We start from the raw sequence: 19,461 nt of genomic DNA, 5'->3' as shown, positions 1-19,461 counted from the left end.
ATGGGCGGTGACTGCTGGGATTTTGTCTCTCGGACAAGATAGTTCAAGTTAAAAGCCTTGATAAAAGTCTTATTGAAGTGGAAACAGATCCAGCTCTTAGTGCTAAAATGTCCGTCCAGCTGAAAGTAAACGGACCGAGGGGAGAGGAGAAGATAGTCGATATTTGTGACAATATGGACCAGATGAAGGCCCTCACTGTGATGGAGCTGAAAAGGAAAATCGCCAAAGCGCTGGTGATAAGTAAGCATGACTTTTCTTATCGTCTGCTTTTACATTTTTATAGAAATGCAAATGTCATACTTTTATTGAACAGCAGATTCTGTTTACAGAACTCTCTATTTAAATGCAGTGCAAGTGCAGTGTCTATTTATGTTGTCTTCAGCCAATCAGACAACACACACAATAACCACAAACATGACTTTTAGTGGTCTACAGCAGATATAATGATTTAATAATGAAAATTGTCTTCTAAGTGGAAACTTTCTTTGAAAAAATACAAATCAAATCATCTTTTGCTAGTATCACTAACTCATCAGATCACATACATTAAACAATCCAAATATTAGCTTTGCTGATCTACTCTAAAAGGCCTGAAGCAAGCCCAGCTCTTTAAAGCTCTTCTCTCTGCTTCTGCTCAGTTGGTGAAATGCGGGTGGTGTTCAGGACGAAGCCGCTGGAGGACAAAGCCCTGCTGGTGTCTTATGGGATTAAGCACATGTCCGTCATCCACACACTGCTGATGCTGCCTGGTGGAGGAGATCGACCCGCATGAAGGAACACGACAGACTCTGCACTGACAAAATCATTTATTGTGAAGTCTTTATTGTGATCTCATATGCACTCACATGATCATATTATTGTTATGTACTTACTGCTGTCCCTTTTTTGGTCTTTATTTTTCTTATAATAAAATACATCATGTTTGTAGCACACTGCATAATGCGTTTCATATCTTATTTTTGAGACACTTTAAGAAATCAGATGTTTAGCTGGACTTTTGCTAGAGAGATCATTTCAATAAAACTCTTCCATGTTTGTTTGTGCTATCTTGTTTCTTTAAACTCCAGATTACAACAGAGGAATCTGGATGTTACAATATTTACAGAAACAGATCGCTGCTAAAAGCAGACAGTTACTGGGTGACTTCAAAACATAAAAGGCAGAAACCAATGCCTGAGCCAAGATAAGAATGTGATCTGAAAGACAGCTCTACTGAGGCAATACTTATAATCAGTGTTGGGCAAGTTACTTTGAAAAAGTAATTAATTATAGTTACTAGTTACTTCTTCAAAAAAGTAACTGAGTTACAATATTCTAAAAGTAATTAATTACTTGAAAACTAATGTGCATAAAAGGAATTTTCATTCACATGTTTTAGGACAGATTTTTTCTTTTAAAAAGACGCACGATTTATTTATTATTGTTAAAGTTTACTGCAGTTAACAATCTTGTTTGACACGTGAGGAGAAAAGGGGATTCCTAGGGTACAAGGAAAATTTAAAAAGTGAGAAATTATCCAAAAAGTTATTTTAAAAGTCTATAAAAGTCTGGTGCACATTCTTCAGATTTCTGGTGTAGAATTTTTTTCATTAAATATTAGAAAGTGAATTCTCTATTAGAAAATGAAGAAATTCTTTCAAATAATAGAAGTAAAACACTTAATTTTACAATGCTAATATATTAATTTGATGATAACTGGTCTTAATCTGACTTATTGCTGTATTTGAGACACAGAAAGTCCATGCATTAGATCAGCGGTCTCCAACCTTTTTTGCGCCATGGACCGGTTTATGCCCGACAACATTTTCATGGACCGGCCTTTAAGGTGTCGCGGATAAATACAACAAAATAAAACTAGTACTGGTACCGAAAAAAAGAAGATTTATTCATAACACACGTGAAAACACCCAGGAAAACCGAGTAAACGATAAAAACAAAATAACGCTGAAAACCGATAAAAACCCTGAAAACTATACATGTCACACCTGAGCCTCAACTCTCACGGCCCGGTACCAAACGACTCACGGACCGGTACCGGTCCGAGGCCCGGGGGTTGGGGACCGCTGCATTAGATTGTGGTAACTGTAGCTTAGTGGTAAATTTTAAATCAGGCTTTACCAACTTACTGAGCTGTTAGTTTTTCTATGTGAATCACACAATAACAACATTTCTGTAACAATCTAGTAATCATCCCACTGACACACTGGTATAGAAGTCTGTCTAGGTGCTACACCACTGGAACAAGGTTTGTAATATTCACTCGTCTCCAAACATTCCTCTTTCATTTTGAGGCAAACAAAGCAGAACTGCAGCTTACAACGTGTACAGAAGATGTTTTTACACCCAGTTGTGTTATGTTCCACTAGGAAGCCACATGTGGGACAGGCACGGATAGAGGGACAGCCAGTGATGCCCTCCACATTCTGGAAGGTGATATCTGGACATTTTCTCAGAGTTTCTAAGGACTTATTGTTGCAGCCATGATTTTCACATCGGTTTGAACGTGGGGACGGACCTTTCCATTCCCTCAAACACTGCCAACAGAACGTAAAGGTCCGATTTAGATCAGCTGTGCACACTGTACATTCAGTAGACAGATTACTGAAGTCAGTTCTCAGCACTGAAGACTTGCAGCCAGGACACTGTTAATAAAAAACGATTATTTATTTAATGCTCAACATTTGGACAAATATGGCGCAGAAATGCAGACTATGTAAATAAACTTACTGATTTAACATCAAAAACATCCTTAGAGTTGCTGAACATTTTCTTTTCAAAGTACTCGATTTCTTCCGGGGTTAGAAGGGCCATTTTACAAACCTCCTCAAAGGACCACTCAGCATGACATTCAGTTTGGCCGCACACAAACCTGCTCTCGCCCTGAAACACAATATACAAAAATATATATCAATCAGTGAAAGCAAAACATGTGGAACAAAATAGCAACTGCTCACAATAGTATATAGATCCATTAACTGAGCCACAGTCCAGTCTCATGCCTATTAGATTCCATTCCTACCATACTAATGTGAATGCTTTATTTATTTATTTTTGGATTCTGAAGTAGCAATCCAGAAAGAAAGCTTGAGAACTACCAGACTAAGAAAACCCCCATTAATTAATTCATGCACTGATGACCCATTACTTAAACTCCTATAAAACTTATACAGTGCATTTCTGCTCTATCTGGTAAAACAACATACAAACGTTCTTGACATCATGAGAGTTGTCAGTTCTGCCTTATAGTCCTGTAATGTTGAATTGGTGCCTTATTTTGTGACTGCAACTCAGTAGTTATGCAACTGAGTGCATAGTAATATACACTCAGTTCAAAAATCACTGTTAATTTATTTGGGGTTTATGATTAGATGAACGTGTAATATCCTACCTGATTCAATAAGCTAAGACACCAGTTGGTGAGAGACATGGGAGTGACAGCATGGCCGCAAGACATCAGCGCTCTCAGAGACTTGAAGTCCTCATACAAGACTATGAGTGACACATGAAAAATCTTATTACTGTTATCCACTCTACTCAACATTATCTGTAGCCCAGTAAAGGTAGAATTCATAGTCTGAAGACTTACAGTCCAACTCATCATCTCCATCCACAAATGTAAGTGTAGAGTCGGATGGGTCGTAGCACTTCTCCTCCTCATATGTCAAACTGCTTCTGGAGTCTTGAGAGGGAGTTCTGCTCCTCTGATGAGAAATCTTTTTCTTTTTGGACAGTTTTAAACCCATCCTGACTCAGCGCCGCCTTCAGATCATCTACAACAAAACAAACAGAGATCTCGCTAAAAAGTTTTTTCTCTCTTATTTCATCCACTTTGGACTTCACTCCATCAGGGACTGTCACTATACCAGATATTCTACATGCATTCACATATGATTAACATGTATTTATTCCATGTTTTATTCTCTCACTAAATGGTAAATGGTAAATGGCCTGTATTTATATAGCGCTTTACTAGTCACCACACCTTTTCCTTTATGCTGGGTGCTTTGTCTAACACTACGCGTACAAGTAGACATTACACAGGAAAGACAAAAGGAGCTCATCCACAACTATGTGTGTCTTGGTGCGCACGCATTACAGTCTACAGCATTAGAGTTTATTGATAATACTGCCATAAGAGAGCGTGGAAAAAGTCAAGCCTGACGCGTGGATTTCAAGAGTTTCGACAATATATCGCTGCTCAAATTCCGATTAGATCAAAGTAATCTATGTTACTCACTTTGACGCAGAATAATCTTCGTCATCTTTCGACGTCTTGACTTGCTTTGGAAATAGCTCCCAAATGAAAGTTATCCCGATGCGCAGACGGATCTTAAAAGCGAAAACCCTGAACTTTGTTTCAGACGAAACAACTAAATGGCCAATAGTACCCAACACTCCCATTATTTAATGCAAAACATGAAAACGGAGGTAATTACCAGTAAGAGAGGAACTGCCAAAATCCAACGATGTCAGGATTCCCAAAATTGTCAAATATACTCGCAAGGAAATTCTTGTCCCACAAGACACAACCGCAATAGTCGTCTTTCCATCATCTGTTAGAACAAAGCACATCAAACAAAAACATTCACGTTTACCTGATGACTAAAGTTTTAACATGAAGACTTGCCAAATAGAGATCCGGACGGTGACCTTTTCTTATTTTTCAAAGAAGAACAGAAGTCGCAGCTGCCCGCAGGTCGAACCCGCGACGTTGTTTTCTTGGTCATGTGGTCGCGGACGCGTAGTGATCCAGTCAGTCTCTCGCTACAACACAACAAATAGAGATCATTTTAATTCAACAGAGAAAACAAATCCATGGGTGTTTGTTGTTTGACGTTACATTTTATCACCAAATTTTCGTGAACAGTCAAAGAGGCTCCACTCCAATCACATAGATTTACCTCAGCCTGTTTTTTTTCCTTTTCTTTTTCTCTTTTTTTAAATAACACGCTAAATAACACTAATCCATTCGCGTCTGCCTATATGCAAAGGATGTCTTCTTTCACTTGCGTGTGTGGACACACGAAGGTCACCACTCTGCCCTCCTCCCCATGTCGGAAAAAACAACCTTTCATGGGTGTCAGATCGGGTCCAAGTGAATTAAATTTCCTCATGAGACCGCGACAACGAGGCTCGTAAAGAGCTCCGTATGTTGTTGTTGTTATGATGAAAATACAAAAATGGGATACACAATCTATACTCATTCTGTAATAATAATAATAATAATAATAATAATAATAATAATAATAATAATAATAATAATAATAATAATAGTTGTACTCAGTCCAGGAACTCAGTCCATTTGATGGAAAGCTGGAAATGTAAACACTGACGAGCTGCATACAATGTTATAAAAAGTCTCTTCCAGTTTGAAAAATTACGCTAAGGTGTATCAAACAGTGTCTGCCAATATTTTATGACCACTTGGACTTTTGCATGGAGACTCTCCAGTGCATCATGTGCCCTCTGGGCGGATTTCAAGCTGACACGAATGAGTAGGCTCCTCCCCTGTGCCTGCGTGCGCAACAATCCCATGGCGCGCGCAGTATAGAATCTCGACTTTCTTCTCTTTAAAATATAAAATAATCATTGTAAAAAACCTGTTCTTAAATAGAAAGTTCAATCTGAACTTGCAGCAAACAGCGACATCGGCGGATCTATTTTTAAACCAAGAAAAGAAGGTGAGCCGATAGTTCAAAGTCGAAACTACTCCTGGGTGAAAATATGGAATATGAGATGGTGCAACAAAGAGCTGGATATTTTTAACAAACTCAGATTTTTAAACTCAGATTTTAAAAAAAGCAAAACAATTTATCCTCAAGGAGAAATTCAAGATGATCAGCTCCAGGAAACGGAACCTGGAAGAAGTGAACACAGAAGAGACGAAAAAACTAAGAGAGGATGCTGGTGAGTTAAAGTCTTTTATACTGAACACTTGCTGGACAAAAAGTAAATAAATAAAACTAAAGCACCGCATACACAGGATTTATAAAGCCGATTTATAAAGCTGTAACTGTCACAGAAAAGAAACATCTTTAAACCATGTCCCCATAAGGCCCAGGCTACAATATACATTCAGAGACCACTTTATTAGGCACACCTGTTCAACTATTCTATAAGGCATCTAATATCCAGTCACATGGCACCAACCCACTGCATGTAGACATGGTCAAGATGACCTGCTGACGTCCAGATGAACATCAAAACCAGGAAGAAAAATAGTTTAAGTGACTTTGAATCGTTGATGCTTTGAAATATTTCAGAAACTGCTGATCTACTGGAATTTGCCCACACAATCTCACGTCACATAAGAGTTTTCATAAATAGATACAACAAACCTATTGGTCTGTCAAAAACTGTCAAATTAATTCCTTATATATGCTTTAAATATGCATCATTTTTGCGGCTGAGGTCTTTAAATTTTTTGTAATCTTTTCTACAGTCATTTATAAAAAAAAAATGCTATTTTTTCTTTCTTTTCCCCCCAAAGTAATCCAGCAGAAGAAATTTCATGGCCTGAAAAATCAAGGAGCCACATGTTATCTCAACAGCATAATGCAAGTTTTCTTCATGACACCTGAGATTCATGACAGGTGGGAGATTTTAGATTGCTTACATTTCACATCTGATGCTAATTAGAAACAAATAAACAAACAAATATACCCCTCTTCTGTGGAACCAGCTTCCAGTTTGGATTCAGGAGACAGACACAATCTCTTCTTTTAAGATTAGGCTTAAAACTTTCTTTTATGTCATAGCTTGTAGTTAGGACTGGATCAGGTGATCCTCAATCCTCCTTTATTTATTATTTTATTTCCCACTGTCGCCAAGTGCTTGCTCACATAGCAACAATCGAATTGAACTGAAAGTGAACAAAATTGAAGCGTTTATGCCACTGAGAATTATTTTTGATTCATCAGGCCCTGAGTTTTATAAGCTCAGATATGTTATTACAAGATTTCTGGTCATGTTAAACTTTCTTCATATTTAGAAAATGTCACACAGAATAAATATTCTTTGGTTTGAGAATTATTTTTTGGAATCATATTACTCTCAACCAGCTGCTATACTGAAAGAAAACAAGAGACGCGAAAAAAAAGTTTCATCTGTGGTGAATCGGTCCTTCTATCTTTCCCCACCTGCACTCCACCTCGTTTTATTTGAAGTGAGGTGGAGTGCAGACTATGGTCCTCCTCCATTCTTAGAGAAAAGTAAGCAGTTATTATCTGCCATGTGATTGAAGTGGAGCTTGTGCAAAACCATTGGTTCATCAGGTTATTGTAGTCACAATGTGATTATGATGGGGGCAAATGCATGGTTAATCAAATGTATGATCAGTCCCCTGCTGTGGGTTGTTGACTGTTCATTCATCACATAACTGGTATGAAAGCTTCATCTTCATCTACATTATTTTACGAATAGTTCGCAAAGCAGCAAACTTTCTGAACTCAAAACAGTGACTCCCAGTCATTACTTGGTTTTCTTTCATAAAAAGGAGTAAAAAAATAACTTTACGTAAAAAAAACAAAAAAACATCCAAAAAGCTTTTGTTTACTTCGCTTATCAACTTTTGAGCCTAGAGTGCAACTTTTGTTCTGATAGTTCTTTATGACAGTCTGGTGTGTTGTGCTGCTATCAGCAAATGTAAACCTGATCTTCTGACCCCAGTCACAAATAAGGAGTTGACTCTAGAGGTCTTACAGAGTTAGATTTTGTTTGTTTTCAACTTCAGTCCCCATGAATGCAACTCTTGGTTTAATAGAGGCAGTTTTTTCTTTCTTTTTTTAGGATATGCACTTTACCCCCTAATATCTTTAAAGAAAAATGTAAATTTAGGAAGCCCCTTGAGTTTTTAATTGGGTGTCAAATCAGTCAAAGTGTTTCATTTCGAATTATTTTGTCAGAAACGAAAGAAATCAAATGACTGAATAACATTGTTCTTGGTCACAAGCCTGTATTTGAAATTAGATAAAATAATAACAACATGGTGAATGGACCATAAAAAGTCAATATTAACTAAGAAATATCTGTTTTCCTGAAGGTTGGATCCAGAATCACAGAAAATAGACCAAGAGCTGAGAAACATCTTTGAACGTCTGAAGAAAGGAACGTGTGGAACAGAAATGATAACAAAAACTTTGGAGATCCATAATGGTGAGATGACCAGTTGGTAAAACATAAACATCAAAGGTAAACTCAAAGAAAAGGTCACATAGTGGCTGTGCTGAGTAACATTTACATGTAATTTTCAGTTTCTCAGCAACGTGATGCTGCTGACTGCCTGGATCTGATTTTATGTAAGGTCAGCCCCCGTGTCTCTGAGGTGAGAATCTTACCATCCAAATAACATTGAGAAATCAGAAAGTTTTCTAACTGATATTTCTGTGTTAAAGCTTTTTGAGGGTCAGCTGAAGTACACAACAAAATGCTCTAAAGGCCACGTCATCAATGAAGAGACAAATCCTTTCTGGACTCTTCCACTGTCACTGAGAGACAACCCTGATGAAACATACAGCATGGTAAGCAGCAGCCAGGGCTCAGACTGCACCCCTGGTCATGCTGTTTTTGAGTTAATGAAGAGATAATTCTGTCATTGGTACAGAAAAGATGTTTATTCTAACATACACTGTGGTGTAATCTGGATACATCATCAGTGATGTTCCCGGGCTCATCAGGTGTTTCAGGTCTTAATATCAGACACCTTCTCCTCGGTGACCCAGCCATGGGGATCAGGCCCTGACTTGCGTCCAGGTAGCAGGCTCTACTGCATAACACCTTTCTTCAACCAGAGCTATTGGGAATCATTCACTTGACAGCTTTCCTCCTTCACAGTCTACAGATCCCCAAGAGCACTAGGACTACTCAGTGTATATACTAACTTGCAAAGCCCCCAACACGCCACCTCCATGGGTTCACTGGGTGCTTTCAACCCTTGCCTCCAGAAATTGGCTACAAAGTATTTTGTCCACTTTCTTTCCTGGGCTTCCTCCACTCAGTCCTCCTGTGGGACCATCAACTCGCAGCGTGACTTGCTTAGACTCCTCAGACTCCCAGGACCATGTCAGGCCTGAGTATGGGGGTTACAATGAGCACTCTTTACTAGTGTGCATGAAAGCTTTTCAGTTGTGTATGTAAAAGTGTTTTACTAGTTGGTTTCTACCAACTCTTTCTTTAAGAGCTTGATTTCTGCCCGCCCCCCCTTGTTCTTCTTGTTGTTTTTTTTTTTTAAAAATTGCAACATGTGTGTTTGTGCAGGACGGAGGATTTGAAAAGATTTTCCAAACCAAGTCATACAGTGGAGACAACATGGTGTACTGTGGAGAATGTGAGAAAAAAACAGAAGCAACCAGTGTGAGTTTCTTTTATTTTAAAGCAGAGCCTGTTAGTCAAACTCGGCTGTGTGTAATCATCTCTCTTGTGGTTTTTAGAAATGTGAGATGGTGAAGTTTCCTCACATCTTGATTCTACTCCTGAAGAGATTTGACTTTGACTACTACACCATGTCAGATTTCAAGTCCGACTGCTGTGTCGCTGTGCCATCTGAAATGACAACAAACGTAAGGAGAAGTCACTCTGAAACCTGCTCTTATGTTTTTGTTTCTATAAACTTAGAACAAAACTAAGGAAATTTGTGATTGGTCAATTGTTTCTTTGTTGTAACTGGCAATTAATCTTATATCTGTTGGAAAGCCTGTTTATTTCTCCTTTAAATGCTCCCACATTTGTAAGGAAATGCGTTTGTAGGGTGAGCAGCAGTTACACCCATGAAAAACCTGCCAGATCTTCTCTGTCAATGCCAAACAGTTTACTCTGCTAATGACTCTTGCTTGGTGTTGTTTATTAGTTTGGGTGAAGGAAGGCTGAAGAAATAAGAAAGGTCCATGCTCACAGGTGCTGAGAATCTGGTACCTGGGGTACCAAAAGCTGAGATTTATTACCAAGAAGCATTGTTAGGGCAAAGAAATAATCAGTCAAACACAGATTTCCTTACTTTTTGCGGTAATTTTATATGTTCTTATGTCTGACTGCGTGCTCTGTTGTAGGGCAAAAAGTACAAAGTGTATGGGATAGTGAATCACATGGGCAGTCTGAGAGGTGGACATTACACAGCCACTGTGCTGTTCAGGGAGGACCACACCTGGTATGACTGTGATGACTGTAATGTGACAAAGGTGACTGATTAAATAGAACTGAAATATGGGTCATATTGAAAACCTACAGAAAGTGTTACAACTGCAGGGCTCATTTTAATGTTAATCTTGGTTTTGTTGATGTGTGCAGGCTGAAGAACAGCTGTTTGCAAAAACCAAGACATACAAGTAAGTTTAATTTTGTTTAACAAGTCTGACACAGCAGACAGTTTACATCTAGAGCTGTTTGTGAGCTTTATTTACTAAACCTTCATAAAATGATTTTTTTCCCCAGTGGTTTTGCGACCGAGTGTTTTGTGTGTTTTAGTTTTATTCTTTGATTATTGTTATTTTCTCAGCGTTTCCTGGTTTATTTTGAAAGAGTCTTGTGTCTCTCAGCTGGTTCCCTGTGTACTTCCACTTCCCCTGATAACATCCTGTGTGTATTTAAGTCCTCTGTCTTCCTTTGTTCATTGGCAGGTCATCTTTTTACCTTACATGTCTCGTCTTTGTATTCATAGTATTCATAGTTGTCATTGTTGTTTCATAGTTATCACCGTTTTCATAGTAAGTTTGAGTTTTTTCCAGTTTAGGCGTTAGTTTAGTTCTCGTCACTGTTCATGTAGTTTGCACTTGTCGTCATCAGCCCTAATAAAGGCTCATCTTTGTTTAAAGACTACAGTTCCTCTTTCAGTGTCTGCATTTGGGTCCGTTTACAAAACACACCGAGGTACCCCGCCGTGACAGGCAGTTATTTTTACCACTTGTTGGGGCACTTTAATGTCTTTAATAAGCATGTATGACTGATGGATTACTGAACATTGTTGAATTTCCTTCTTGCTCTGTGTGAACTTCAAAATGATGGTTCGACAGTTCCAGGACTGCATATCTGGTCATGTACAGAGGTAAGATCACAAAACTACTGAACATCAAGAAATCGTTTAAGAAGTTCATTCAACACTGACAAATAATTACTGTGTCTTTTGTGAAGCCTCGAGAGAGAGCCAGCAGAATTGAAAGAACAACAGAGGACCAGGAGAAGAGTGGGGGAAAAGGATGAACCAAAGAAAAGAAGAATGCATGAATACATAAAGAAATCTGGAGAAAAGAACATCCACGACGATGCCCTGCAACCTGGCAAGAGTTCAGAGATAAAGAGGAATACTTTTTTGATCACTTTCATCACTGTTTTTTTGGCCTTAATTGTAATACTTGCAATGATACTCACAGCTCTAAGCAGAAACTGATGGAGAGGAAGAAAGTCACCAGAGTTTATGGTTTTGAAAATTTCAGCTTGTAACAGAACCAGTTTTGTCAAGGGAGCAATGAAAATGTTATAATTGCCTTTCACAGATAACTATGGTCGATGTTATGAACGCAACTTTGTAGAAGCCATTTAAATAATTGTAAAATCAGTTGTTTGAAGTGAGGAGCTCAAAGAAGGTGCTGTGGTGATGATCATGATGATGTTGATGAATTTTAATCACAACAGAAAAAATTCAGGCATCAAAATTGTATTTTTCACATTGTCACTGTAAATTCTGACGCACAAACAGCCATGACATGCAATACCAAGATTTCATTAGCAATAAACGATTAAATAATAACTGTTGTAATCATAAAGTTTTCCCCAAAATTGTAAAAAAATAATTTTCCAAATAAATAAAGGGTCCCACTCCACAGTGAGTGATAGTGACAGAACAATATCAGATATTTGTTTGACGTGCAATTTAAAGTTCACCCAGAAGGAGGCAGTGATCCAATAATGTAACTACAATGGTTATGGATATGTAATCTCTCATTATTAATATTTAGCAACTTATATATTTACTTATATATTTCTGGCTTTAATATTACATAATAGAAACTGTAAAAGTAAGTTTATTACCTACTGTTGTTACCTGAAACCACAAAGACCATCAGCTGTAAGAGCGGTATGTTGACATAGCCTATAGGCTACTTATAAACACTGACAACCTTTCAATTGATATTCTGCACATTGTCGTCCAGTTTCTGAATCCTGCAGACAATATTAATTGCAGTGTCCTGCCTTAATTTTTAGAGCTCACCATCCAAGCCAGCGTCCAACAGTCCAAAAGCAAAGTGTAGCTGAGTGTCATAGTAGAGACTGAGCTGCTGCTGTCAGATGTTCTCTCATCATCAAAATCTCTTGTGAAAGGTAGCTTGTATTTTCATCTTTAGCCACCTTCAGCCACCAGGTGGGCCTTCTTCACATTTACTTTCTAATAGTTTACTCTGTATATCAGGTGTGTGAATTAAAGCAATTAAAGGTGCTGCTAGTTAGAGACATTGTGGAATTTGTTGTGTATGTGGACTACTCAGATTTAATTTGTAAGGCACTTATACAGTTGCTGACTAATATACAAAATGTCTATGTCGTACACATTTAATGTTATTCCTTATCACTTTCTGATCAGAAACACACCACACCATGTTTTCATCCTCACTGTGATGGACTAAGTCCTCCTGATCTACAATCACTGCTGCATCAAGTGCTTCTTTTCAGTCCACACTAACAACATGCACTAATCTACATATTCACTATGAACATGTAGATTAGTGAATGTTGTAAAAAGAAACAAACAAAACAAAAATTTGAGTATAGCTTCCCATATAACTTTTTCATTTTCCCACCGAATAACTGAAACTATTCATGTTTTTAATACGATTTTACTCCCCCACCTTCCCTCTCCCTTTTAAAAGCAGCTGAGATGCAACGTGATCCATGATATAGGCAACAATCATTAAAATCAGAAAGCCTAAACATGCACTGTTTACTAGAAAATTCACATATGCTCTCTAACCCTGTGTTAGTTACTATATATGTCTAAAAACATATCGTAATGTTCATTTTATAATACATGGACAAAGTCCCAAAAGATTTGGATCATTTGACTAAACTGGAAAATCACATGCCTTTCTCCAGTTTAACAACGTTGGATGGAATGGTATCAAGAGAATATCATTTTGTATTTGTGGCTGTTCCTGAGTTTTTCATTGCAAACATTATCCTGCATCATAGATAAATCAGCTATTCTAAAAGATTTAAAAAAAAAAGCTGGAAAAATAAACAAATGACTTCAATACAACTTTCTTGGGAATACTTATTTACACACTAATTAATCATTATTTACAATCTTTGATACTTAGTACTGAACTCTAAATAGGTTTGATAAAAGTCTTAAAATGTAAAGGAAGACCCAAAGATGACACAGTTCAGTCCCAGCTGGCAAAGATGATGCATTTTGTCCTTTGGTGTATCATATTTCAGTCCTGCTGTGCATCGATGATGATATCCGTCAGCCTCCGTGGACCTTCGCCACCATCTGCACCACAGACGAGGGTTTGATCCCATACTCCGACAGAGATGCAGAGTCATCGTCCAGCGGCTTTCCTGAGACAATCAGCCGGAATTCAGCCACAAGATATCCTACACACACAAGACAGGAGAGAGTGAACCTCACTAAATATTTAAACATGTCACAAATAATTATATTATGTCCCTGAACACCACTGATGATTGTTATTTTTAAAAGTCACTCAGAGAGCACATGACTGTGGCCACTGCTCAACTTAAACTAAACTAAGTGTGAAGAATATTTAATTCAACTGTAATAAAATAATAACTGGAAACAAAACCAAACCTGAGTGTGCTCACAGTTTGTGCTACTAACTGACATACAACAACAGTAAACACGTACAAATGTGTGCATGGGACTGTGCTCATCTATTAACACAACCTGAGATGTCCACTTGAATGTGTGTTTGAAGTTGTTCTGTTTTATTTCTGTGCTTCTTGATTCTTGCACCACACAAATACCTCGCACGACAATAAAACAAACTGAAACTGATACTGAACATAATGTAAACCAAACTAAATCAAAAGATTTTTTAATAATAAAAATTAAAGCACATTAAGGTCATTTAAAATATGAATAAAATAAACGAGGACATTTGAATAGGCTTATAACAGAGTCTGCCTCATTTGCTTGTCTTACTTTTTATCAGATTTCTACATGATCACACGAGACACAGATTAAACACAGATCTGTTTTGAGTTGTTGGGCTTACCTTTCTTGGGAAACAGTTGCGCTGCTTTCATCTTCAAGTCTTTCACGGTCTTCTGCTGCTTTTTGGAGTGGTTTAATTTGATAATCCCCAGCTCACCTGCAGGTGAGCGAACAGACACGCTGTACTTGCACATTGTGTTTGTCTGGATCGTGTGTGAGGCTGAGGAGCTCCTTTGGGTTCTGTTAAAGTCAGATAAGGTGAGTGTATTAGTCACTGAGATGGGCTGTCTCTAAATAGTTGTTCAGCTGACGGCTCTGTCAGACAAACATGAAAACACACTTCAAGAATTTTAGGGAAGTTCCTGAGTTCTAATTTAGTTTCACTATCATTTCCACACAGAGATCACATGATTTATTTAAACACAACAAACTGTTTACACTGTCACACTCAGTGGATACTAACACTAGTATTAATACTTAAAGGGCATCAAACACTTTATCTTATGTACTTTATCAGTTTTCTATTCTGGTCAAAGTGTGCTTCATTGTTTGATTGCAGTACAGCAGAGCTCCAGAGGAGAAGATAGAAGTCAGCAGCAGCCCGTATTCAATAGAATATTTGTATAAAGTGAAGTAAATTAGAGGGGAAGAGAAGGAGAGAGAGAGAGCTGTATACAGACATCAAACATACCAACTAATTAGATTGCTTTTGAAGGTTTAGGTTAAACTGAGATTTGCAAAAGTGAAAAAAGATTAAATATTTTTGTAAGCATCATATTTCTTTAGTATTTAGTGCAATGCACTGTATGCATGACATACCCCCAAAAGGTTTGATCCTGGAGTCGTCCCTAGTGTAGAAAAAGTCAAGGTCAAGCTCCATGTTCACGTCACTCGGAGTCATTAGTTGTTATGCTCATAACCGCGTCAGACGTTTTTTGGTTGCATCTAGAGCGAGGATGGCGGGTCTGCTGCACAGGTAACATTCAGCGTGGTTCACTCACTGGTGTGTGTGTGTGTGTGTGCTACATTTACTCGTCTGTTTTCACAGGTAAAGACTCTTATGATCGGACATTTTGTTATGTTTGGAAACTGCGCACCGGAGAGCGCGCGCTGTGCCCGATCATTCAGTGCCACAGTCTGAGATCACAGTGATACTGAAACATGAAGCCGCTGATTAAAAACTTTGAAGCCGCTGATTAAAAACTTTGAATGTGAAGAAGAAACGGGAACTGTTGATCGAAGATCCCGTAACACTGCAGCGCGCACGCTGTTCTGACTCCAAGCCGGATTTTGCTCTTTAACGTGAAACCGGAAGTGTTCATTCAGATCTGTTTGTTGTTGTTTCGCAGTGTGACGCTCCCAGAGTGCCGACAACACAGGAGAAGTGTTACGACCCTCATGACCCAACGCTTAAGTTTGTCGATAAGGAGGATGATTTGGACTGTAAGTATCACGCGGGCACTTTTCAAAGTGATGTCAAACAGATAGAATTTAATGGAGCAACAGTAAAAAAAAGAAAACAATCAAATGCATAAACCAATGTAAGAACAGACATCAGCATATATTTCTGTGTAACACTGATTTTTGCTTCGTGTGTGATTGTTCTCAGTTTTGTATGAAGGCTTCAAATCTCTCAGAGCTCAGATGTCCTGTGGTCACGCTGTGACCCCGACCTCTCTCACCAACTGGTGTCGCAGGTTGTTGGACCAGGTAGGCCACTGAAAGGTTGTCTTTGTTAAAATAAACATGTAGCAACAAAAACAGTGATGAAAAAAGAAAACAAACGATGAACTAGATGGTGGTGGTGGTGATTGGGATGAAAAGCTTTACAATTACAAGGAAAATCCAGCAACGGAACCCAGGGAATGACAGCTATATATCTGGTTCAAACATATGGTAATTATCAAGGAGGCGCTCAGGTCTGCTATACTTTAGACAGAGACACGGCTAAGGCCATAAAATAGTTTGACAGCTATTTAAAACAAACCAATTGCACATATACCATTAATCACTTCAGGGCTGTAGCTCACCAGTGAGCGAATGGACTGCCAGAAGAAAACCAGAGAATCACCAATCCACAGATGCACCTCACCTCTAATTAACACTCAAATTAAAGTTTAGCTCAAACCAGGGCTGTCTACACCGGCTCTTGCTTACCCTTACCCATCCCTGTTGCTTGCCTTGTCTACACCTCGTTCCAAATTATTATGCAAATGATATTTTTCTCTGTTTTTCCAAAATAGTTGATTCAAATGACAGTCGGCATATTTTTCAAGTCATCGACCAATAGAGTATAATTCAAATGTTACTGAACAAAACTCCCAATGAAAACAGTATGTTTTTCAAAAATGAAAAACTTAAAATGCACTGTTCCAAATTATTACGCACACAGAGTTTCAAAAGATTTTATAGGTTGTAGAGAATTGAAAATGGTCATTTGTTGAATTTGCACTGAAATCAAAAGGTATTTCAATCAAAAACATCTTAACAGGTCAAGTTACATATTAACATAGACCCTTATTTGATAGCAGTTCTACAGATTCTTGCACTCATGGAACTTGTGAGTTTTTGGAAAGTTTCTACTTGAATGTCTTTGCAGAATGTCGAATAGCCTCCCAGAGCTGCTGTTTGGATGTGAACTGCCTCCCACCCTCATAGTTTTTTGCTTGAGGATGCTCCAAAGGTTCTCAATAGGATTGAAGTCAGGGAAGAATGGGGACCACACCATGAGTTTCTCTCCTTTTATGCCGATAGCAGCCAATGATGCAGAGGTATTCCTTGTAGCATGAGATGGTGCATTGTCTTGCATGAAGATGGTTGTGTTGCAGAAGGCACAGTTCTTCTCTTTCTACCATGGAAGAAAGTGGTCAGTCAGAAACTCCACATACTTTGCAGAGGTCATTTTCACACCTTCAGGGACCCTAAAGGGCCGACCAGCTCTCTCCCCGTGATTCCGGCTCAAAACATGACTCCACCACGCTCCTTGCTGATGCGACCAGCCTTGTTGGGACATGGTGGCCGTCCACCAACCATCCACCACTGCATCCATCTGGACCATCCAGGGTTGCACTGCACTCATCAGTGAACAAGACTGTTTGAAAATTAGTCTTCATGTAGTTCTGGGCCCACTGCAGCCATTTCTGCTTGTGAGCATTGGTTAGGGGTGGCCGAATAGAAGGTTTATGCACAACTGCAAGTCTCTGGAGGATCCTACACCTTGATGTTCGCAGGGCTCCAGAGGCACCAGCAGCTTCAAATATGTGTTTGCTGCTTTGTAATGGCCTTTTAGCAGCTGCTCTCTTAATCTGATGTATTTGTCTGGCAGAAACCTTCATCATTGTGCCTTTATCTGCACGAACCCATGTGTGCTCTGACTCAGCCACAAATCTCTTAACATTATGGTGATCACGCTTAAGTTTTGTGAAATATCTAAGGTTTTCATTACGTGTCCAAGGCATTCAACTATTTCACGCTTTTCAGCAGACAGAAAGATATTTTTTCCTTCCTATATTGCTTGAAAATGGTGGTCTGCTTAATAATGTGGAACATCCTTCTTTTGTGGTTTTTCCTTTAATTGAGCTCACCTGGCAAACTAATGATCAAGGTGTCCGAGATTGTTTCAGTGATACAAAGAGTCCTGAGACACAATTCCATCCATGGGTTTAATTGAAAAACTACTTATTGAATCTTTATGACACTTAAACACAATTTGCATAATAATTTGGAACGCTGTGTATGGTGTATTGACAGTCATGTGCTTTTTGTGCTGGGGTGTTTTTTTCTGTTCTCAAACTGTTCTCCCATTAGGAGCTCAGTCTGAGTGGAGCTTTTTTTTCTCCTCCTCTTACCTCATGTTATGTATTTTCATTGTTTTTTCCCTATCAGCCTCCTCTCTGACATGTCTTCCCAATGTGATGTTTGTGTAAAGTTTGGTCAGAGGGTTCCTTTGTAAGTGCGCATGCGCCATTAGCGTGCTGCCTGCTAGTAACCTATAATTTCCTTCGGGATTATAAAGTATTTCTGATTCTGATAAATAACCACGGAACATGGAAGTATATCCCACCAGCAAAGCCACCCACTGACCTCCACTTTAAGCCTTCAGCTTCTGAATAAAATAAACAAAAGTTGTTTATAGATCCAAGGGATAGCTTGGGCAGGGATAGCTCAGTAGGTAGAGTGGTGGCCCCATGATCGGAAGGTCGGGGGTTCGACTCCACTGAACGGCTACCCTGAGGTACCCCTGAGCAAGGTACCGTCCCTACACACTGCTCCCCGGGCGCTGCACTGGTGGCTGCCCACTGCTTCACTGGGTGAATGGGTTAAATGCAGAGGAACTATTTCCCTATGGGGACTAACACGCACACATTTACACTTTACTTTTTTACACTAGATACAAACTCAACTACAGTGCTCAGTGACAAGAGGTGTCACTGCCTATCACACACAGGTCCTTCCAGTGGTGTAACAAACATTAGGATATTACAAACCAAAGGCTTTTCTTTTTAATCTTATTGGTGTGGCCTTTCACAACAGTCCCAGTTTCTTATGTGGCTCCTTGGGAAAATTAATTGTCCACCTCTGGGATCAGGTTTTACCGTAGCTGCTCTGGTGATTAACTGACTTTTTAAATAATGCTCTGCTAAACAACTTTATATCCACATTGTCCACAGCTAAGTTAAAGTATTTTGAGAAGTCATGTCCTTCTTTTGCACCTCAGGAGTTTTGGACTTATAAAACAGTATTTAAAGTTAGATGAGTAACCAGTGAATGTACAAGCCTGTATGGAAACACTGGGACTGTAGATTCTGGCTTACTGCTCTTACTGCCTTATTTGGCTTTTTTGAGACTCCAGTGCAGCTTTAATTACACCTGAGCTTTTATAGCTGTGACCTTTGAATGTTTTCTGTGTGAAGAGCCTTTGCACAGATGACTTTAAGACAGAATTAAGCAACAAAAATCACTACAGTGTTTCAACAAACAATCGCATATTTAGCAATGCATTTCTGACGGATGAGGAAATATTTTGATTATGATTTGTTTCATTAGGTGTTGAGCAACCTTTCTCCACAATATAGAGTTTAATATTTTAATAGTTTAAGCTTAACTGGAAAAAAGAGGAAAAAAATCCATCGAACTTGTTTGTTTGTTAACATGGAGTCTGATAATTCTCACCTCTCCATTATTCAATAAAGGGTGAAAGCCAGATTTGTGTGTGGCTGGGTCTGGTTGTAGTGCTGAGTGGACTTTTTCAGAGTGTTTGGAAAATGCTCTTCTGCCACCTCAAGAAACTGATCTTTTTC

General features: G+C 38.8%; 2 protein-coding genes across 6 annotated transcripts; one reads left to right on the top strand and one right to left on the bottom strand.

The window, feature by feature from the left end:
- Positions 1-1,980: 1,980 nt before the first annotated feature.
- On the bottom strand, positions 1,981-5,392 carry LOC102288663 (probable E3 ubiquitin-protein ligase ARI8). Of its 3 annotated transcripts, XM_005925865.3 has the most exons (7): positions 4,902-5,392; positions 4,651-4,764; positions 4,437-4,553; positions 3,587-3,770; positions 3,389-3,489; positions 2,728-2,880; positions 1,981-2,642 (listed from the first exon to the last, which is right to left on the bottom strand). In XM_005925865.3, exons 4-7 carry the CDS (start codon positions 3,741-3,743, stop codon positions 2,181-2,183), a joined length of 873 nt encoding a protein of 290 aa, XP_005925927.1. In that variant the 5' UTR covers positions 3,744-3,770; positions 4,437-4,553; positions 4,651-4,764; positions 4,902-5,392; the 3' UTR covers positions 1,981-2,180. The 3 variants fall into 3 exon arrangements, with proteins under 3 accessions (XP_005925927.1, XP_042078173.1, XP_042078172.1); XM_042222239.1 differs by having other exon boundaries at positions 4,651-5,392; XM_042222238.1 differs by lacking the exons at positions 4,437-4,553; positions 4,651-4,764; positions 4,902-5,392 and having other exon boundaries at positions 3,389-3,710.
- A 130-nt stretch (positions 5,393-5,522) lies between these two features.
- LOC102293469 (ubiquitin carboxyl-terminal hydrolase 47) lies at positions 5,523-12,761 on the top strand. 3 transcript variants are annotated; one of them, XM_042222237.1, is made up of 12 exons: positions 5,523-5,681; positions 5,823-5,907; positions 6,491-6,593; positions 8,042-8,154; positions 8,253-8,323; positions 8,394-8,519; positions 9,256-9,351; positions 9,429-9,557; positions 10,044-10,172; positions 10,282-10,319; positions 11,004-11,035; positions 11,122-12,757. In XM_042222237.1, exons 2-12 carry the CDS (start codon positions 5,835-5,837, stop codon positions 11,145-11,147), a joined length of 936 nt encoding a protein of 311 aa, XP_042078171.1. In that variant the 5' UTR covers positions 5,523-5,681; positions 5,823-5,834; the 3' UTR covers positions 11,148-12,757. The 3 variants fall into 3 exon arrangements, with proteins under 3 accessions (XP_042078171.1, XP_042078170.1, XP_042078169.1); XM_042222235.1 differs by lacking the exon at positions 5,523-5,681 and having other exon boundaries at positions 5,731-5,907; positions 11,122-12,755; XM_042222236.1 differs by lacking the exon at positions 6,491-6,593 and having other exon boundaries at positions 5,523-5,907; positions 11,122-12,761.
- Positions 12,762-19,461: the final 6,700 nt, after the last annotated feature.

This window comes from Haplochromis burtoni, unplaced genomic scaffold, assembly GCF_018398535.1.
Source record: "Haplochromis burtoni strain Fernald_Lab_line unplaced genomic scaffold, NCSU_Asbu1 Contig_82, whole genome shotgun sequence".
Taxonomy (NCBI): Eukaryota; Metazoa; Chordata; class Actinopteri; order Cichliformes; family Cichlidae; genus Haplochromis; species Haplochromis burtoni.
The sequence above is the reverse complement of the archived record's forward strand: the minus strand, read 5'-3'. Positions and strand labels throughout refer to the sequence as shown.